We start from the raw sequence: 21,086 nt of genomic DNA on the forward strand, positions 1-21,086 counted from the left end.
GGTCTGGGTTGCGTGCCGGTTCCCTGGTTGGGGACATGCAGGAGTCAACCAAGCAATGTATCTCTCACATCGTGTTTCTCTTTCTCCCTCCCTTCCCCCTTTATAAAAATAAATAAAATCTTTTTAAAAAGGAAGGACATTCTGACACATGCTACAACATGGATGAACCTTAAGGACATTATGCAAAGGGAAATGAGCCAGTCACAGAAAGACAAGTACTGTATGAGGAATGTAAGCAGAAGCACAGAGGTGGCCCTGACTGGGTCAGGTGTGGTCCAGTGGGTTGGCCATTGTCCTGCGAAATGAAATCAATTGATGTTTCTCACATCGAAGTTTCTCTCCCTCTCTCCCTCCACTCTGTTTAAAAAAAAAAAAATCATAGTCCTGACCAGTGTAGTACAGTTGGTTGAGCCAAACTGAAAGGTCACCAGTTCAGTTCCCAGTCAGGGCACATGCCTGGGTTGCAGGCCAGTCCCCCGTTGGGGCACATGCAAGAGGCAACCAAATTGATGTTTCTCTTCTCACACGTTGATGTTTCCCTCTCTCCCTACCTTTCCTCTAAGATTAAATAAAATCTTTTTAAAAACTTTTTAAATTCCACGGCTTATTTACTGAAAAAATAAAATAATTCTAAAAAATCATAGAGATAGTAGAATGTTGCCAGGGCTCGGGGCTTGTGAAGCTAAATCTGTCTTCCTGAAGATACCCTAACTCACTGTAGTGCAAATACTATTGATAGTTATACAGTGTATCTATCAGGCACCGTGCTGGGTGCTTGCTGTTGTTGGGTGGTCTCAGTTAATTCTTACAACTTTTGAAGCGAGGACTGTTAATCCTGTTACTATCCTGTTTGAGAAAACTGAAGTCCAGGTGTTTCAGCATCTTGCCCAGGTAAGACAGCTCTTAAAACAGAGCTGAAAGTGACTCTAAATCTGTGCTTTCCCCGATACCCAATAGGGCCCGTGGTGTTGGGCATGGGAGAACGCTAAGGCTGAGACTGGCATGGCTGTGGGCTGCGTTTCCTGCTTTCTGTTGCCACCCAGAGCAGCGCAGGGCTCAGCACTGCTCCCAGCAGGAACAGAGAGCTTCTTTGGACAGCTGTGTTCAGCCCCTCCCTAGGTGACAGTTACCATTCGTGGACTTGGGCCCTGGCACCCTGAAGCCCCAGTGTCCTACAGATCCTGAACTGGGCATCTCTCTGCCCTCCAGCCTTTTCAGGCTGGCCCCGAGTGGAGCATGGGTGCTGCCTTACAGAAGTTGAATAATTCAGGCCCCAGGGACTCGAGGTGTCAGTTTCAGTTGCTCTATTCCCTTGGGCACAGGTGTAATTAAGCTAATGAAAAGGGCCAAGAGGAGAGGCGTGCTGTCCTGTGCCTCAGAGGGCTCAGGACTGATGGAGTCCCTGCCCCTGTCCTGCTGAAAATGCACCAGGTATGGGGAATGGAGGCAGGAAGCTGGGGAGGGGGCCGAGAAAGAGGAGAAAAGGAGAGTGGAAAGAGGAAGATCAGCATTAGGGAAGTCAAGAAAGAGTTACAGAGAACTAGGAGGAAACAGAGAGGCTGAGTGAGAGGTAAAGAGGGAGGGGGCCAGAGAGAAGCACAGAGGCAGAGGCCCGAACAGGCCAGGACCAGCAGAGAAGGAGGAACGACAGATGCAAAGGACCCAGTACTAAAATCCAAGGGCGGGCACAAAAGGGAGAGTGAGATAACCAGACGGGAGACAAGGCTCCCACGGTGGGTCGCTGGACCCAGCAAAGGTCTGTCTTACTTCCTACTTCCAGGTATTATCTGCACCATCCTTGCCAGCAGGCCCTGACGCTGCCCTAGGTCAGGCCAGGAGGCTCACAGACAGAAACCTGCCCTGCAGGGCCATGGGGCCCAGGAGCCACCTCCTCGGCCTTGGCTTCTCTGTCTCCAGACTGGGCCTTCTGCTCCTGCTCCCACTCCTTCCAGGTATGAAGCTGGATAAACCAGGCCTGGACTCTCAGGGTGTTGCTACTGTTCTTGTCCTCCCCAAATCTGTCTCCACACGCGCTCTCTTCGTTTCTCTCTTCAGCACCCATGCTGGAGAACAAGCTATCTGGGGAGTGTGCGGGAGGGGGTACATAAAAGGGTGAGAGGAAATTTGCCTGATGGGCTGGGGTGGTGAGAGGGGAGCTCCCAGAAATAGGACTGGAAAAACAAGGGGGCCCCAAAATGGAAGGCCTTGAATGCCAAGCTGAGTTGGGGCTTTATCCAGCAGGCAAGGAGGAGCCACTGAATGGGTTTAAGCATCCCTGGCCTGGTCAGATGCGCATGTTTAAAAGCTTGATCTCTCCTTAGTGTGGAGAGTAGTTAGAGAAGCTGAGCCTGAGGCGAGGGGGAGCAGCGAGGAGGCCGTGGCTGCTGTGGTCCGTAAGAGGGAGGACGAGGCCTGAGCTGGAGAGGAGATCAAACATTCGAGAGATGGTCAGCAGTAAGACTGACAGGATTGGGGTTTTGGTTGGTTTGCAGGGGTCATTGAAAGAGGAGGGAGGGATAATTCTCAGATTTCCAGCTGAAGTCACTGGGGGGCGCTGTTTGCTGAGATGGGGGAACGCCACACGAGGTGCAGGTTTCAGAACATGGGGGCGGGAAATAAGTGTCTATTTTGGACCTGAACATTGACGGTGCCTGTAGATGTTCAAGAGTGGACTACTGTATCTGGAGCTCGGGAGAAGGGAGAAGAAGGAGATGAGGGCCAAGGACAGGATTCTGGGAAGCAATACTTAGGTCAGGGACTGAGGACAATATGCCGTCACAAAAGCCTAGGGAAGGATATGTTTTCAGGAGGGACTGGCCCGTAGTGTCAGATGCTTCTAAGAAATCAAATGTTGTGCAGCTGGAGGAGTGGAGGCAGATTTGAGAGACCAGAGGGGGTGGGGCAATGGAGTTCAGATAGCTGGGTGAGAGCTGGGACTCCTGCATGGCCTGTTTGGGCCCCTCTAGAATCTGTGGCAGGGCAGGGCACATCCAAGTGCTTGGGAAGGGAAAGGCAGGGAAGATACCCATCAGCCTTGCTTCAGAAGATAGTACAAATTCCCCCCACCTGCCTCACCTCCTTCATCTCTGGAGGCAGGCTAGGGAAGAACTGGAGTCTCGGCCTGAGGAACAGAGGGCTGCCTTCAGGAGGACCAGTTAGACAGCTGGGAGACAGTGGGGCAGGCCAGGACCCTGGCCTGGTGGGGGTGGTGGGGGTGGGCAAACCTTCCTACTGGTCTCCTAGAGTGCCTGGGAGCTGAGGGCAGGCTGGCTTACAAGCTGTTCCGTGACCTCTTCTCAAACTACACAAGTGCCCTGAGACCTGTGGCAGATACAGACCAGGCTCTGAACGTGACCCTGGAGGTGACATTGTCCCAGATCATCGACATGGTACGTCGTAGTGGTTGTACAACTATGGGGTGTGCTGGTGACAGTGTCGAGAAATCTGGGGGTGGGAGACAGGTATTATTCACCAAACGATTCTTTTCTGGAAACATTCGTATTAACAATAACAGCTACTGACTTGGACACTGTTGGGCGCCCATGGTGTACCCAACACTTGGCACACTGGAACCCCTGCCCAGCACGGGTCATCACCCCTGTAACTGCTAAGGAAACTGAGGCCTGGAGAAGAGAAGAACCTGCCAAGGTCACAGCAAGGCCTGAGTGGAAACGGGGCTGTAGGGGCAAGGTGGGTTTGTGGGTTCTGACAGAGCTCTGCAGGTGAGTGTGCACACACAGGGGAGGATACGCACGTACATGTGTCCACATCTGGGCCCACTCCCTGCCCCCAACTAGGATGAGCGCAACCAGGTGCTGACCCTGTACCTGTGGATCCGACAGGAGTGGACAGATGCCCACCTACGATGGGACCCTGATGACTATGGTGGCCTGGATGCCATCCGCATCCCCAGCAGTCTCGTGTGGCGGCCAGACATCGTACTCTACAACAAGTACTGCCTGCCTGGGCCCCTCTCCTCCCCTTGCCCTCCCTAGAGTTGCCCTTGACTTTGGGTATGCACCTTCCCCCCACCCCCCCTATGGAACCAGTTGCTATGCCGCCCTGGAAGCTGTCCCCAGGACCTTTCTGATCTGGCAGGAAGGTGTTGGTGTTTGCTACTGAGGGCAGTGGGGCTTCCTGACAGCCCTGACACCGGCTCCTGGCAAGGGCCTGCTGGGGGCCGGCCCCTTCACAGCCCCCCCGTGCAGCACCGCCTTAGGCTACCCCAAGGCAACCCAGGCTGAATGTCTCCCAGGAGCCCACTCTGCAGTCCAGGGCTAGTTCTGTATCTCGAAGAGAAGTTTCTGGGGCACGAGTGTCTCTTTATGGCACACTCCACCCTTCCAGGCTGGCTCTGAGTCTCAGGTCTCCCCAAAGGCCTGCCTAGGGCCCTATGCAGCATCCCCTTACGCCCGCCTAGCCAGTTCTGCTTCCCAGACAACACACGGATCTGCAGATTTCCTCAAGGGCCCCTCTACACTCTAAGCAGATGACATCTGGGGGAGGTCACTATGCCACCAGGTGCCAACTTTCCGAGAGGGCTTTTTATGCTGCCCAGGGCTAGATCAGCATGTTGCTGGGCCCTTCGGGCACTGCCTCTTCTAGGCCTCCAAGAGCACAGAGGGACCTCCCGGGGCACACTCCGCCCTCCCTGCGGAGGCTCTGCGGCTTTGGGCCCCTGTAGCCACAGAGCCCCGCCTGTCCTGGAATGGCCTCCGGCTGCTGCCTCAGGGAGTCCCGCCTTCCCGCAGGGCAGACGCGCAGCCCCCAGCCTCCGCCACCACCAATGTAGTTCTGCGACATGACGGGGCCGTGCGCTGGGACGCGCCGGCCATCACGCGCAGCTCGTGCCGCGTGGACGTGTCGGCCTTCCCATTCGACTCACAGCGCTGCGGCCTGACTTTCGGCTCGTGGACGCACGGCGGTCACCAGCTGGATGTGCGGCCCCGCGGCGACCACGCCAGCCTGGCGGACTTCGTGGAAAACGTGGAGTGGCGCGTGCTGGGCATGCCGGCGCGGCGGCGCGTGCTCACCTACGGCTGCTGCTCGGAGCCCTACCCGGACGTGACCTTCACGCTGCTGCTCCGCCGCCGCGCCGCCGCCTACGTGTGCAACCTGCTGCTGCCCTGCGTGCTCATCTCCCTGCTCGCGCCGCTCGCCTTCCACCTGCCTGCCGACTCCGGGGAGAAGGTGTCGCTGGGCGTCACCGTGCTGCTTTCTCTCACTGTCTTCCAGCTGCTCCTGGCCGAGAGCATGCCTCCGGCCGAGAGCGTGCCGCTCATCGGTGAGTGGGTGAGGGACTGGACAGGGGTGGGGAGCTAAGGGATCTTGGGGGACAGCCTATCCCCTCCCAGAGACTGGCCGCCACCCCGCCCAGTCCGATGCATGCCGGTTCCCACAAATGCAGGAGTGAGGCCTGGGTCCCCAGAGTGGTTCTCACTTCAGTGTGTAAAGGGGCTGTCCTGAGAGGAAGCCTCATCTGAGATTGGGGGGGAAGGGGTAGGCCCCTTCCAGGGGGGACACTCTTCCCTTACTGGAAGGGGCGGAGGGAAGAGGTCTTTTCTCAAGGAAATGATGGAGGTCACTGTCCCCAGGGTCATAATTATAGTCACAATGTATTGAGTACTCAACTGTGTTCCAGGCACCCCTAAGCCCTTGACGTTTATTGGCTCAGGGAAGCATTACCACACACCTAGGAGGTAGGTTCTGTCGTAACTCCGACAGGATCAGCCGCTTGCTCCATGTCATGGCGTAATCACTGGAGAGGCTGACTTGTGGGGAAATGCAGCCCCCAGCAGTGAGGGGGGAATGAGGGGACTGGTACTGAGTTGGCCAAAATGTCTGTTACGTTTTTTTCTGTAAAATAAAAGACACATTTCATTTTCACCAGTAACTTTATTGATTTGGATATTTTGAGTATGTTGGCTGTCTCCCACTATTGGCTTCTAGTGGGTAGAGGCCGGGGGTGCTGCTAAACATCTTCCAATGCATAAGACAGCCCCACAGCAGAGAGTTATTTGGCCAAAATGTCAATAGTACCAAGATACTTTGCAAACCACTTTTGACACCTTCCATCAGTTACAGCACCTTCTCCATACACTGCACAGATCTTTTTTTGCATTTCAGTTGCATTTTTACCTTCCTTGAAATAATAAAACATAATACATCAAAAATGTTGTGTATTTTCTTCCCTCTTCAATATTAAAATGGCTGTACAGAAAGTCACCAATTTTGATGTTTTTTTAAATGCACACTGATATGACAGTTGTCACAATACAATCAACAAAATTGTTTCAAATAAAATTAAAGACAACTAAGCACTATTAGAGGCATCATGTGGACAAAAACATAACAGGCTTTTCTGGCCAACCTATAGCTTCTGAGAACCCACTTGTGGGAATCCAGACCGGGGAGACCTTGGCCCTTACCGCCTTCTCCTTTCATTCACTGGGCTTGGAGGGTCCTGAGAGCCTCATGGTGGGTTCCTATTTGTGCCGAGGTGGCTGGGAAGCTCAGGCCCTCTGAGCTCTTCTCCGGGCCCCAGCTCACTCTGTCTCTTGCAGGGAAGTACTACATGGCCACCATGACCATGGTCACCTTCTCCACGGCGCTCACTATCCTTATCATGAACTTGCATTACTGTGGTCCCAGTGCCCGCCCAGTGCCAGCCTGGGCTCGGGCTTTCCTACTGGGACACCTGGCACGGGGCCTCTGTGTGCGGGAACGAGGGGAGCCCTGTGGACAGTCTGGACGGCCTGAGTCACCTCCCAGTCCCCAGCCTCCTGCTGGCCCCCCAGCAGGCCCTTGCCATGAGCCCCGGTGTCTCTGCCGTCAGGACGCCCTGCTGCGCCACGTAGCCACCATTGCCAACACCTTCCGCAGCCACCGGGCTGCCCAGCACCGCCATGCGGACTGGAAACGCCTGGCCCGTGTGATGGACCGTTTCTTCCTGGGCATCTTCTTCTCCATGGCCCTGGTCATGAGCCTCCTGGTGCTGCTGCAGGCCCTGTGAGTCCCAGGAGTCTGCTGTAGCCACAGCAAGTCCAGACAGCAATGGAAAGGCCCGGTGGGTGGTGGTCCTCAGATGGCCCTCCCAGTCTCTCCCCACTGTGCCTGTGAGCCTAGGACACCTTTTCCCAGGATTAGCTCTGCTGAATTCACAGGCCATGAGGGAGCACTTGTTGTCTGTGCATCCCGATCTCTAAGGAGAATATAGAGCTTGCTGCTCCCCTGATTCCCTTGAGAGGAGGAACTCTCTAAGAAGGGTCCAGATCAAAGTGCAGCCCTGGGGGGCAACTGAACTTCCATGATGAGTGTTAGAGCTTTCAGCGGGGAGAATACAGAACTGATGTCCTACCTTATCTGCCTTCCTCGGTGGCTGCTGTGACACACACTTGGTCTTGCTGTCCCTGCCTCAGGGCTCAGGGAAGGGGACCGGGGATTCAGATTCATGATCTAGTTTCCAGAGCAGGAGGTCACACAAGGATCTGGCCCCAAAGCCCCAACTCAATCATTAAGTGTGTGCCTGGCACTTTCTCAATGTCCTGTCTTACCTGCGGGGCCTGTGGGGGTGGGAGATGGGGATCCAGGTTTGTCTCTCTAGAAACAGGAACCTTGGGACTCATGGATTAGAACAGGAATTACATCTTTGCTCACAAGAAAATGATGGATTTGACCAAGACCTCGGAGGGGACCTTAAGCTCTGCTCTAGATCCTGCTCTCTTCCCTCTGGGGCTAGCTTGGGTCACTTCGTTGCCACACACTGAGACTCAGAGAACTTGAAAGTGTCCAAGGGAGGGGCAGCCGGGACCAGAAGAAACATATGCCAGTTCACAAGGTATATGTTTCTTCCTGACTTTCAGGCTTTCCCCAGCACCACCTCTTTGCTCCAGCCCTGGCTCCTGCCCTCAGGAACCTCACAGCAGGACATGGGCAACTGGCATGGATATGGGGTGTAGAGAAGCCCCAGGGACCTGTGGGGGCACAGAGGCGGCACCCAACCCAGCAGGGTCAGAGGGGCCAGAGAAAGCTTCCGGGAGGAGTTAATAGGAGCTTGCCAGTTGCGCATGTGGGGCATTTGAGCCACACCAGCAAGTACCTTGGCCAAGTGCTTTCCTCCCCAAGCACCCCCACCCCCAAGCAAGTTTGATCTTCTATCTCCAAGGATTTGTTGGCCGTCCTTGAGTCCCCCACCTCCCCCTCAATACCTCACTCCTAGAACACTGGATAAAGTTCAGGCCCAGAATTATTTTCCTCCACCACCAGGCCTGGCAGCTGCCGGAGAAGGTCCCAGAGTTCCCTGCAGGTGGCGTTTCTGTGGATCGTGGCTGCACTGAAAGCACACATGTGTACCTTCTCCCCCCATCTCCTCCTCCCACTCCCCTGTTGCTAACCCTCCTTGAGATCTTCATTTCTATGTTTCCACTCCTGATCTAGCTGACCTTTTAGTTTGCTTTTGTTTTAGATGTGGTTGTTAATAACTGTGAGTTTGTTGTCCTTTCACTGTTCATGTTTCTTTAACTTCTTTTTCTTAGATAAGTCCCTTTAACATTTCATATAATAAGGGCTTGGTGATGATGAACTCCTTGAATTTGATCTTATCTGAGAAGCACTTTATCTGTCCTTCTGTTCTAAATGAAAGTTTTGCTGGGTAGAGCAATCTTGGTTGTAGGTCTTTAGATTTCATGACTTGGAATATTTCTTTCCAGCCCCTTCTTGCCTGTAAGGTCTCTTTTGAGAAATCTGCTGACAGCCTGATGGGGACTCCTTTGTAGGTGACTGTCCCCTTAGCTCTTGCTGCTTCCAGGATTCTCTCCTTCATTTTAATTTTGGCTAATGTAATTATGATATGCCTTGGTGTGTTTCTTCTTGAGTCCAACTTTTTTGGTACTCTCTGGGCTTCTTGGATTTCTTGGAAGTCTATTTCCTTTGCCAGATTGGGGAAATTTTCTTTTATTATTTGTTCAAATAGTTTTTCCATTGGTGGTTGTGTCTTTCCCCCTTCTGGTACCCCTATAATTCGGATATTGGAGCGTTTAAAGATGTCCTGGAGGTTCCTAAGACAGTATAGACAGTAGATAGAAAATAGATGGGGGGGGGCAAGAATAGTATGGGAAATATAGAACCTAAAGGACTTGAGACACATGGACATAAACTAAAGGGGGGTAATGGTGGGGTTGGGGGGGCAGGGTGGAGGGGAATGAAGGGGGGAATAGAACAACTGTAACAGCATAATCAATTTAAAAAAATAAATAAATTTTAAAAAAAGAAAAAAAAAAAAAAGAAAGCACACATGTGGCCGACGTCTCGTGTTGGGCAGAGGCGGCAGGCAGGGCTGTTCAGAGTCTGACGGGTCAGAGGAGGCCTGGGCTCTCTGGGGAGGCCCCCCCGACAAGGAGCCACAGCAGCAGTGCAAGGCACCAGACTGTAGAAAGGGGGCCCCGATCCGTGGCTGCAGGGAAACAGAGGCAGAGAGAAAGACTTAGGGGTGAAGGGAGGGAGGTACACAGAGACAAGTCAAAGAGAAACGAGCAGAGCGAGCTGGAAGCTCACGGCTGCAGGCAGACGAAGAGCAACGGGTTAGGGAGGCTGGGGGACAATACACGCAGCAGCTCCAGCAGGGGGTTAATATCCCAAATATGTAAAGAACTCATACAACTCGACACCAAACAAACAACCAGTCCATTTAAAAAAATGGGCAGAGGACTCGAAGAGCCACTTCTCCGAAGAATACAGACAGATGGCCAAAGATATACGAGAAGATGGTTAACTTCACTAGCTTTTAGGGAAAGGCACATCAAAACCACAATGAGACACCACCTCACACCTGTGAGAATGGCCGTCATCAACAAGACAGGTGACAACAAGCCCTGGAGAGGCTGTGGGGGAAAGGGACCCTCCTTCGCTACTGGCGGGAATGGAAACCGCTACAGCCGCCATCGAAAACAGTATGGCGGCTCCTCAAAAAATTAGGAATAGCGTTACCACATGAGCCAGCAACCCCTGTTCTGGGTGTCTACCCAAGAAACCTGAAAACATTTATTCGCACAGATGTATGCACCCCTTCGTTCACTGAAGCACTATTCAGGGCAGCCAGGGCGTGGGGACAGCACTGGATGGAGAAGATGGGGCACGTGTGTGCGGTGGGACACGTGTGTGCGGTGGGACACGTGTGTGCGGTGGGACGCTGCCCGGCATGGAAAGGACGAAACGCGGCCGTTTGTAACAACGGGGATGGACCTTGGAATTATCACGCTTAGTGAACCAGTCAGAAAAAGCTAAGAACCATGATTTCATTCGTATGGGGGCATAAAACTGAGAGTAACAAATGAAGAAAAACAAGTAAACAACAAAAGAACCTCACAGACACAGACCCAGCATGGCGGTGCCCAGCGGGAAGGGGCGGGGCAGTAGTAGAGGGGTGGGGGCAAACACGTGGTGACGAAGGTGATCTGATTTGGGCCAGTGGGCACACAAGCCATATACAGATCAGGTATCACAGAAATGTACACTTGAAACCCATGTAATCTTACTAACCAGTGTCACCCCAATAGATGTAATTTTGAGAAAAAGGAACAGAGAGGAAGAGCCGGGAGATAGCAGAGGTTACCAGGCCCACCCCGGCCTCCTGTGGGCACACAGAGGCCTCACAGGGTGGGAAGGAGCGTGCGCAGACAGACAGCGGGGTCCCGGTTCCTCTGCCCAAACCCCGGTGGGAGAGATTCTGGTGGGCCAGGGGTGGGGAGATCTTAAACTTTTCTAGTGCATGAAATTTCATCAAAACTCAAAGAAGCAGGTTGAAGGCTAGAGACTGGCTTCTGGCCCCTGGGGAAGTCACTTCCGTCTCTGGGTCTCGCCTTACTATACACTGAGGGTCATGCTCCCTGCTCTGCCCCCCGCCAGTAGATTATTGTGCAGCAGGGGATAAAATGACATGGTATCCGGGGAGGTGGGGGCCCGCCTGGGGGGACCCTGGAGCTTAGGGTCAGGCTGTCTGGCCCCCAGCCCTCACTAGCTGTGTGCTGTAGGGCTGGTTGCCTCACCGCTCTGTGCCTCAGTTCCCTCATTTGTAGAACTGGGGAGGTGACAGCCCACACCGCCAGGCTGTGGTGGGGATTCTTGGCATGGTGTGCCCAGAACTCTGAGTGATACTGTGTCAGGGGAATGGTGAGAACCCAGTGGAGGCTGGGGCTCCTCCCTGTCCACTGCTCACAGAGCCCAGAGGGAGGAATGGCAGCTGCAGTGCCTTCCCTGGGAATGGACTGTTCCAGTAGGTTTCCCTGGAAAAGCCTGTTCCCAACTTGAGAAGTGGTGGCCCAGGTAAGCTCTGGCACAGCAGGTGTTGGAGGGAAGAGAGGTCATGGCTGCAAGTGACCTGGGGATCATCTAGTCCAATCGGCTTATTATACAGACAGAGAAACTGAGGCCCAGAGAGGGAATAATTAGTCACAGAGTTAGGACAGAGCCTGGACTAGAGCCCAGGTGTGTAGTACTTGAGGTCTGGCCTTCGCCTTGGAAGATGGTCTGAGGGAGTGCCGAGGTCAGTAACAGGGACAGAGCGCTGTACAGGTGAAGGAGGAGAAGGTCTGGGGAGGACTTTGTGGGACCAGCCTGCCCCTCCATCACCTCTGTGCAACCCGGATCTCTCTGGGGCCTGATTGCCGTCTCCTGTGAGGGAGGGGCAGCCGCACGAAGGGCGGCCCAAACACCGCCCCATACATATAAATAGCACCTCTGCGAGAGCTTAGCTATCCCCACAGGGGTCTGCTTCAGAGCGTTTACTCATTTATTTTTAATGAAAAGAGGGTCGTTTTCCTTATAAGGGGGACATCCAGGTGAGGGGTCCAACCCCAGGGCAGCCTGCCCATTCCCAGTGGAACCCCTGCCCCAGAGGCCCACAGCCCTTACCCGAGTTTTCCAGATGGCAGGACCTGGATTTGCACTGCTTGTCTGCAGAGAAGAAACAGAAAAGAATCAAAGGCTTAACAGCTCTCAGCATGGAAAACACCGGGCCCTCCCTGACTTGCCCTGGGAAAGCTGGTACTTTCTCCTCCAGTTCTGCTTCCTTCGGCGAGACCTCCCTCCCCTAGGTTTGACTTGATATCTGAGCAGCAGGTCCAGAGGGACCCATCCCTCTGGGGTCTGCGTTTGGGCCTGTCCAGGCCCTCCTGCTCCCTTCGCCTCCCTGCCGCACCTGCCTCTGCCTCTCCCAGCCTGGCCCAGCAGAGGGCAGGCTGGTTCATGTTGTTTGCGTGTCTTCCTCACTTTCTGTCAACTCACGCATTGCTCATGATGCTGCCCAAGGTGGGAACTGAAGCCACGTGGAGCATTCTGCTTATTAGACGTGGTCCACAGTTCCAGCAAAGTCTGCCCCTAACTGTGAAAACTGGGCCTTGCAGCCCTAACAGATCAGGAACCTGGGCCCACCCTCACGGTTCCTTTGGCAGGACCTGGGGGGTGGACAGGAAGAGTATCCGAGACCCACCGCAGCCTGAACTGGAACCCAGGGGCACAGCACCCACCTGAGGTCTCCCCACCCCCACCCAGCACACGCGACAGCCCAGGATTTCTGTTCAAAATAAACACTGTCCTCTTGGAGACTGAGGTTGGGGTTCTTGTCATTTCTGGCCACCGCAATCTGCGTGCCAGTACTGTAGCTAGAAATTCGTTCCCTTCCAGCTTCCAGCCAGGAGAAAAGCCTGACCCGGTCTGTTTGGCCCTCAAATGGCCAGAGACCCCTGCCTTGGTCAGGAAACCCTCATTAGCCTCCCAGCAGGCAGGCAGCCAGCTCTGGCTCAGGCACGGCCGGGGATGAGAAACTTCCTGCGGCAGGTTGCCTCCCCTCTGATGGAGGGAGGAGGGGTGGGGACAGGACTGTGCCCTCTCACTGTCGGCTTGTTTTTAATGTTTCTGTTTGTATCTCCTCAAAGCAGGGCGAGCTTCCTCCCCTCTGCACAGGTGCTCACCCACGGGCACCTCTCACCTTTGATATACTCGCAGTTGTAGGTGCTGTGCTTGCCCAGGGACCGGAGGTAGATGCGGGTGGGGCCCTGGGCCGGTCTGCTGGTGTTGATCACCTGGAAGGTCTCAAAGGGAGGGATCAGCACCTCCTCCTCCTCAGGGAAGAAGGAGTAGCCCCTGATAGGGACCCCGAGACAGGTCCAGATGCCAAAGAAGGTTTCCTTCCCAAAATTCTGGGCGGCGGCATTCTGCAGAGATGCCGAGGCGAAACCCCCCAGCCGGACAGTGGCCCCCGGCCCCGCTGGCCGGAAGCGCAGGCCTTGCACCCCCCGAAACACCTGCTGGCAGCGGGGGGAGTGCCGGGCCCTGCCCAGCAGCTGCAGAGCCTCGGTCAGCAGGAAGTGGAATGTCTTGAAGGAGAAGTGTTGGAGGTAGTGGGCTCGGGTGCGGCCCACCTCGCGCAGGGCCGCATTGAACTCCTTGAACAGGGGGCTGTTGGCCGTGTAGGCCAGGAGGGCCACCCCATGCTCATCACGGAAGCCGGGGGGTGGGGGTGGGGGTCGGGGTCCCCAGGCTTGGCGCTCCTGCCATCGGCTGCTCGCCAGCACCCAGCCGTCAGCATACACTTTGTTGGTCTGGAACTCCGTGCGGTTGAGCTCCTGGAGAGCATCGGTCATGGCTGCCGCACAGCCAGCGTATTGGTCGTCGAAGGAGGTTGGGGCCATGTCCAGGGGCCTTTCTTGAGAGAAGAGTTCTCGTCGTGTGATGGGGTGGCTCTGGGCCTGAGGGAGAGAGAGCAGCAAGGACCGAGAGGACGGGCCCCGGGAGTGTGGGAGCCTACCCAGCTTTCCCGCCGCTGAGCAGGGGAAAACACTATGAGGGCCCCAAACTCACCTGGAGGGGAAGTGGGGCTGGGAACTCCTAACTGCAAACTCCCTGAGACTGGGGTTTGGGGCTGTCCCCTCGGGCTGAGCGAGCCCCAAGGGAAGCATCAGGCATTTTCTCTTCCCTCTGCTCTTCCTTCCAGAATTCAGAAGAAGCCGACAGCTCAGCTGCCCGCTGGCATGGGGATGGCAGAGGGTGACCGTACCTGAAGTGCTTCCATGAGGCCCATGGACACAAGCAGCAGAGGCATCACAACAGGCGTCTGCATGTTGGAGGTGACCTTGGGTAAATTATTGTCTCTTTGGGGGTCTCAGTTTCCTTATCTGGAAAATGGGAATGTTAACCTATACAGTTTACTAAACATTCATTGACACCTAGTCTCTGCTACTCCCAGTGCCAGGCACAGAATCACCACATAGAAACGGAGGCTCAGGAGACGACCCTTCTTGCTGCAAGCAACATGGGAGACTTCCTGGAGGAGGTGATCTGTGAACAGGGACTTGCAAGATGAATGGGAGAATAAGGATCAGTGGAAAGAGGGAGAGAAAAGTTTGGGGTGGTGCCACGTGCTCTTCCAACCACGTTGTCTGACAAGGTCCGGGCATGGAGGATACGAGTTCAAGGAATTCGTCTCCCCGGAGGAGAACACGGCATCCAAAATGGGTTAACAATTGGCTGTTTTATTTTAATTATTTTACTCTTGCTACTGAATATAGACATTGAACTGTACTTACTTATTCCTGTGAAAATCACCCAAGAGGAAGGGACAGTTCAGGGGAAAACATTAGTATTCCCCACGAAACTGCCTGAAAGGATGGAAAAATCCCCAGAGATTCCCCTCTCCCTTATACAGGGGGGTACGACAGCCAGGGTAATGTAATTGTTAACCATAAGGGAAAACACGTCAAGTTGTATAAATTACCCTGGTTTGAGCAACTTAAAGCGATCAGGACCACCATGGTGTACCAGAAATAAAAACAAGTTAGATCTCTTAAATCAACAGTTAAGGCCAGTTAATAAAGAACCAGGTTGTTGCTGCAAACATGGCTTGGGCTGCTAACAGTTGAGGGAATGGAATAACAGGTTAGAAAGACTTTCCCACGACTGTTCCTTACCCACAGATACAAAGGGTCTTCCAAGAAAACAAGTAAAACTATATAGACCCCGACCCACAGCCCAGGGATACGGTCAGGACGGTCGAGATGCATCTGCAAGGCAGAGGCAACTGTGGCTGGATTTCCTGTCTATCTTTCCTTACATGTTTGTTTTGGTGATCAAAAGGTGGTGGGATTGTTAGACACCTGTATTTCAGGTTCATTGATTCACACAATTCCAATGAAGTTGCACAAAATAATTTCTTGACCAGAGAACAAAGCTCCCTCTAATGAAACAATCCCTGCATGTTTAGAAGTTGTTGAAGTAACAGCCCCTCTTTTACCTTGAATAAGAATATATATCAATTAGACAGGCAAAGAAATAACAAAAGCTGGCTAGTTATTACAAACTAAACACGTAGAAACAGTTACTAAAGAGTCAGAGTTTATAGTACACAGAGAAACATTTTAGACAGAAAAGGATAGATCGCTAAGTTAGACATCACAAAGGCCTTATAATAAATTTCCTATTACCTCTACTCAATCTAGCGTATCCTTTTGCCCCATGACAAATTCTGAGAAATTTTAATATACAATAAGATATTCAAATTCTGTACATACAGCTACTTCTAATTGTCCGATTAATGGCTCTCCTGGTCAAAATAATCTTTGTTTATTATAACTGAATCTATGGGAACTTTCATATTTTTCCTGGTTACCTTCGTATTGACTTTTTCTGCTTAACTGATCATGCTATACTGCAAATGTTAATCACTACCTAAAATGAAAATATAAAAACCGGCTTGTACTTGCAGTAAACGGAACAGAGCTTCACTGTCCTTCGAGGCGTGTTGTCGTCTGTTACCCAGCGCCGCCGCCTTACCCGCCTTTGGGAACCCCTGGACCCTGCTGCGGCTGGTCCGAGGCCGAGTGGGGAAAGGAGTTTGAGGTGGCAGGAATGAGAGGAGCAAAGGTACTGGAGGCAGGAACTCTCAGGATGTAAAGAGTAAGAAACACTTTATCTAGTGTGGCAGTGATGTGGGAAGCTTTGAAAAACCTTTGCTCACCCAAAACCCCAGGTGCCCTGGGAGACTGATAAGGCCGTCCGGGAAAAGCAAACAGCAGGATAGTCACAAGGACTGGGGCTAGCACCCCCACTGATAGAACTAATTTTCACATTTAGCCTTTGTACTCTGCTTCTGCCCCGTAGATAGAACTAATTGCCGCATTCCACTTCTGTATCCTGCTTTGCTACGTAGGCAGGAAGACCCCGTAGGCTATATAAAACCCCAAGAATCCTTTGTTCTGGGCTCAGAATTTGGAGACTGACTTCTCTGGGCTCGTACACGTTAATAAATCTCGTACTCCAGAATCCCTCGGTGTCTGGTTGCTTTGTTTTCCTATAACAGCAGAACTTGCAGTGTGGGAATGTCAGAAAGACTGGGGCCAGTCATGAAGGAGCTGCCACAGGCGAGGGGCCTCAGCTTCACCTGGGGACATAAGGCTGAAATGGCAGATCCAGGGGTGGTTGGCTGCTGGAGCCAGAGCAGGACTCCAGAGACAGGCTTAAACCAGGGCTCGAGGAGCCAGAAGGCTTCGCTTCTCCCTCCAGTCCTGCTGAGAGCTGAGCCCTCTTCCCTGAACCCTCAGGGCTTCTAGGACAGAGGCAGATGTAGATCGCCAGGTGGGGAGGAGAGAGGGTACCAGCCTCCCCTAGGAAAGCTGGAGGGAACCGCAGCCTCCTGCACCCTGTGGGTGGGCCCCCAGCACCAATAATAAGGCGTCTCAGCTTTGGGTCAGAATTGGAACAGTTTCTAAGCCGGTGTTGCTGCTTCTCTTCTGTTTATTTTACTACAAAGTAATGTGTGCTTGTTGTGGGGAAAAAAATGTGTAAGTGAAACACAAAATCTAAGTTCCCTTTTCTGCTTTCTCTCCCTCTGTGTTCCCCTTCTCTCTTACGCATGCCTGCCAGTGCGTGTGTGTGTCCGGGGGTGACCTGTGATAAAGGTACCCATCAGGACCTTTTCCTATGCTAAAATAATGTAACTGTAAACATAATTACATAGCTTTATACAGACATTTACTATAATTACATATAAATACAAAGTCCTCTGCAAACAGCCTATTTGTGTTATTTTGTTCAAAAATAAAACTGGACCATCCTTACACATACATTCTAGAACCTTACAGATATGTCATGGACTTCTTCTGTGTTGTACACACATATCTGCCTTGTTCATTATAATGGCATCATGATATTTGGGGGCACAGCCAAGCAGTGATTTACTCACTTCCTTATTAATGGACGTACATTTCCCCCCAATTTTTTATATTACATATAATACTACACAAACATCCATGTATATGTATATAAGCACTTGTCTGTTGTAGACCTCTGCCTGGTTTCAGGAATTGTATCTCGACCGTTTGTGACTAAGGGCGAGGGACCACCTTTGGAATGCCAGCCGCAGGAGACAAAGCCTGTCTCTGGTAGCAAATGCTGCCTCAGTTACCTCTCCCTGCCCCCAAAGCTTGGTCTGAAGTCAATGACGGGTAAGACCCCCTCACAGTGGGGGGCAACCTAAGCCAGACTCGATCACCTGGGAGGCCTTCATGGAAGGACTCGGGGGCTGCAACAAAGAGCAATGGACTCCTGCTGCCCGCCCCTGCTTTGACATAGCCCGAGTCCCCACATCCTCTGGGAGAAGTGCTTCCTGGCTCTAATCCCTTTAAGCCTGAAAACCTGTTGGGGAGAGGTGCAGCTCCTTGCATTGCTAGAGCGTTTTAGGGGAACAATCTGGCATTATAAAGAGTTCCTGATAAACCTGTAAAATCTGCTCTGCTGAGTGCTTTCATTCATATGTTAAGGGTTTGAGCAGGAAACGCTAAAACTCTGTTCCTGGCAGACTTAGACTCATACTAAGCCCTCAGATTTCTTTGTAATGTTATCTACTGTTTGATCCTTGCCACCCTGTATTCCTGTGTATTACACCCAATAAAAGACTATGGAGGAGGGGGCTTGAGGCCTTTTTCTCCTCAGAGAAACTGGCCACTGCGCACTTCTCCCCAAGCAGATCACGTCGTGTCTCGGCCATATTTACTCTTCATCCGTGGCAACTGGGGGGACTTGCGAGGAAGTTGCCCCCACACTTGTCTACGTGTGCGCATGTTTTATAGGGAAGGTATCAAGAAGCTTGATGATTTTTAAAGTCCATGGACAGTGTTTCCCCAAGAGGCACCGCCAGCCTGCCCTCCCACCAACAGTGAATGAGCCTGTCCTTTCCTCCATGTCTTTGCCAGCGCTGGATATAATGAATGTCCAAGTTTCATTTAACTCGATCGTAACTTTAATCTTTAATATTTCAAAGTTCTAACCTCATTGTATTAAAGGTAGCACATTTTTATCATTCAACGTGTCCATAGTCCAAAAGGTGCACAGTGGCACACGCATCCCTCGCTCACGCCCCAGCCCCAACCTCATCTCCCGGGGCGACCCATGTGCCGTCTTTCACGTGTCCTTGCGGAGACACAAGCAGATTCACAGGCTTTTCTGTTTTTCTTCTCTGCACAAATAGTAATACAGTCGGTGGTTCTTTATTTTTGAAAATCTCACGAAAGCTGAAACCTGCCCTCAGAAAATAGCTCTCTGCACCTTCACAAAAATGTTACATTAATTTCAGGTAGTAATTCCTCTGCCCCATCTCACTCAGGTTAAGCATCCCTGCTTCCTCATCCCCTCTGGCTGTTGGGGAGATGGCCTGAGGTTTGATAAATCAGTGATTCAAAGACACTGGGATTCTATGTGTCTGTAATTTTATGAGTCTCCAAATCTAAGAGCCTATGTATTGCCAATGTACAGTTTAAACTGAGGCATGAGTTTCTGTGGGCAATGGTGTCAGCAGCAGTTTTTATCAAATTCAATTTGTCTGTCCCGAACTGAATTCGTTATCTCCTCTCCCTAAACAACAACAAAAAAAATCGAGCCTCTGTAATAATACATCAGGCTATAATACTGAGGCTATAATACTCAGGCTATAATATAATAATACTGAGGATAAAAGTATGAACAGCAGCAACAGCAAACCCCTCACCTCTGCTTCTTTAAATTCTTTTGAAGTGGCGATGGAGCTGGAGTGAGCAATTTCAAGTAGCATGTGATTCATGTTGTAAAAGGAACCAAAAGGGCCGAACAAAAACAAATTTGTACCAGGAATGGGGTTTAAATGAAGGGCTGACCAGACGAGGCACAGAGTAAAAGGAGTTGAAAACAGCTTCCCAGTGGTGTGTAAAGCAAGAGACACAGCTCCCCAGTTCCAGGATGCAATGCTAATGGGCCAGGCATGTGGCAGCAAAATCGACTTGAACTCTTGTTTGTGGTCTCTCAGAATCCACCCAAGAGCTTGAGCTCCATAGTAGACCCTCTCTTTCTGGTGGAGAACCCAGCCCACCGGTTCAGGTGGGGCTTGCCCCCATGGCGGGGAACGCGTGAGCCCAAACTGGTACTTGACTACCCTGGCCATTGTGATCGGCCCAGGGATGGACAAATGACCTAAGCAAGGCCCATCAGAGTCTCTCAGGACAGAATCCAACCTCCTCTGGCATTTGAGGCCCTCTGCGACCCACCCCTCCGGGACCTCTTTAGCCTCCTGCCCTACTACCCCTGCTTGGCTTCTACAGCACAGAACAAAGTTCCAGGCGCGCCTTCACTGTTTCCCTCCCTGTGGCTCTGCACACACTGCCATCTGCTGGGGGTACCCTTCTCTTGCTGTTCACTCTTCCAGGCTTAGCTCAGGGGTCACCTCCTCCAGGAAGCCCCCTCACTCCTCTGGATCCTGTGCTTTTCTGTCACTGTCCTGATTGTTCTGTGCCGCCTGTACATGTCTGTCTCCCCCTCCTGGCTTGTGAATTCCTTGGGGGCAGGAACCAGCTATGATGTATTCTGTGTTCCCAGAGTTCAGCCCAAGGCGATACCCCGGTGAGGCCTCCCAGAATCTTTGCTGAGAATCTGAGAGCCTTTCTGGGCACAACTAACAACGTGGATCCTGCAAGCAGGTGGATCGATGACTCTGGTGACTAGTTTTGGGGAGGAAATGGGGTGGGGACTAGAGGACAGGGGGAAGCATGGGAGCTGACGGAGTGGAGGCACCAAGCAGCCCCTTTTCACACCCAGCTGCCCTTCTGTCCTCATCTGCTCTGGACACTTCTTGTTGGTTTCCCCTTATCTGGGCCCTCATGGAACATTCCTTTCTGGGGATGTGACTTCGAATGTTTCCCCAGGAATCTCCAGATTTCCCAGTGGCCCCAAATGTCTCTGTCAAAGGCACAGTGGGGTCTGAATGTCTGTGTCCTCAAAAGGCATGTGTTGGAATCCTAATGTCCGTGTGATGGTATCAGAAGGTGGGGCCTTGGGAGGTGATTAGTTCTTGAGGGTGGGGCCTACTTGAATGGGATTAGTGTTCCAATAAAAGAGACCCCCCCAGCCCCCTTCCACCATGTGAGCACAGTGAGAAGGTACCCCTGAGGTCCAGGGAGGGAGCCTTCATGCAGCCACGCTAGCACACTGACCTTGAACTTTCAGCCTCCAGAAATATGAGGAAGAGACGAAGATAAAAGAATCCCTGAAACTTGTCCTAGTGATTCCTAAAACACTACCATTGATACCCCAAATTCTCCCTAAAAAATCTCCCCTGCCCAGTGCCGGGGAGGAGGGCGGGGTGCCCCTTACCTAGGCCTTCTCCAGGGCAGGAAAGCTGGTGTTGGGCTCCTGTAATGGCCGCCAGGGGAGGGGGACGTCAGGTTCCTCCTTTATACTGTACCTCCCCCACACAGCTGCTCAGAAATGCGACACTCCCCCATCTATTTCTGGATGTGTCCTCTAGGCTCAGCAAGTAGCCTCTGCCCAGACTGCCCTGGGCCCGTGGTCTTCCCACAAAACAGGGAATCCCTAAAGCCAGAGAGAACGTGGACTGAGGCGTGGAGGTCCTGTGTCCAGCACCGCTGGCCTCTCCTTACATCCGCTCCTCATGTGAGCACACAGACTCCCCAAAGGTGCGAGGAGAGGTTCCCAGACCAAGAAGGCTGGGTCTGGGTCCCAGCTCCAGCAATGATTTGCCATGTAGTCTTGAAGGACTTTCTGCCTCACGCTGG

At 52.5% G+C, this 21,086-nt stretch overlaps 2 protein-coding genes across 5 annotated transcripts; one reads left to right on the forward strand and one right to left on the reverse strand.

Moving 5' to 3' along the window:
• The first annotated feature begins 1,422 nt into the window (after window positions 1-1,422).
• On the forward strand, window positions 1,423-7,621 carry CHRNA10 (cholinergic receptor nicotinic alpha 10 subunit). Its single transcript, XM_053670729.1, has 6 exons — window positions 1,423-1,431; window positions 1,781-1,952; window positions 3,244-3,389; window positions 3,798-3,952; window positions 4,752-5,284; window positions 6,564-7,621. Exons 1-6 carry the CDS (start codon window positions 1,423-1,425, stop codon window positions 7,010-7,012), a joined length of 1,464 nt encoding a protein of 487 aa, XP_053526704.1. The 3' UTR covers window positions 7,013-7,621.
• Window positions 7,622-9,177: 1,556 nt separating this feature from the next.
• On the reverse strand, window positions 9,178-20,778 carry ART1 (ADP-ribosyltransferase 1). Of its 4 annotated transcripts, none has more exons than XM_037135725.2 (5): window positions 20,665-20,778; window positions 14,051-14,168; window positions 12,983-13,742; window positions 11,908-11,949; window positions 9,178-9,451 (listed from the first exon to the last, which is right to left on the reverse strand). In XM_037135725.2, the coding sequence occupies exons 2-5, from the start codon at window positions 14,111-14,113 to the stop codon at window positions 9,354-9,356; spliced, it is 963 nt and encodes a 320-aa protein (XP_036991620.2). In that variant the 5' UTR covers window positions 14,114-14,168; window positions 20,665-20,778; the 3' UTR covers window positions 9,178-9,353. The 4 variants fall into 4 exon arrangements, with proteins under 4 accessions (XP_036991620.2, XP_053526856.1, XP_053526857.1 ...); XM_053670880.1 differs by lacking the exon at window positions 9,178-9,451 and adding an exon at window positions 11,356-11,560; XM_053670881.1 differs by lacking the exon at window positions 14,051-14,168.
• Between the last annotated feature and the right edge of the window lie 308 nt (window positions 20,779-21,086).

Source organism: Artibeus jamaicensis, unplaced genomic scaffold (genome assembly GCF_021234435.1).
Source record: "Artibeus jamaicensis isolate MK-2021 breed Jamaican fruit bat unplaced genomic scaffold, CSHL_Jam_final contig_64, whole genome shotgun sequence".
Classification (NCBI taxonomy): Eukaryota; Metazoa; Chordata; class Mammalia; order Chiroptera; family Phyllostomidae; genus Artibeus; species Artibeus jamaicensis.

Bases quoted from the DNA above. Each gene is read 5' to 3' on its own strand.
- CHRNA10 (XM_053670729.1), top strand. The intron at 3,390-3,797 runs GTACGTCGTAGT...GCCCCCAACTAG, and splicing joins TGTCCCAGATCATCGACATG to GATGAGCGCAACCAGGTGCT. The intron at 3,953-4,751 runs GTACTGCCTGCC...GCCTTCCCGCAG, and splicing joins GACATCGTACTCTACAACAA to GGCAGACGCGCAGCCCCCAG.
- ART1 (XM_037135725.2), bottom strand. From the start codon at position 14,113: ATGCAGACGCCTGTTGTGATGCCTCTGCTGCTTGTGTCCATGGGCCTC. The intron at 11,950-12,982 runs GTGAGAGGTGCC...TCTTCTCTGCAG, and splicing joins CAACTGCGAGTATATCAAAG to ACAAGCAGTGCAAATCCAGG. The intron at 9,452-11,907 runs GTAAGGGCTGTG...GTTTCCCTGCAG, and splicing joins CTGCCATCTGGAAAACTCGG to CCACGGATCGGGGCCCCCTT.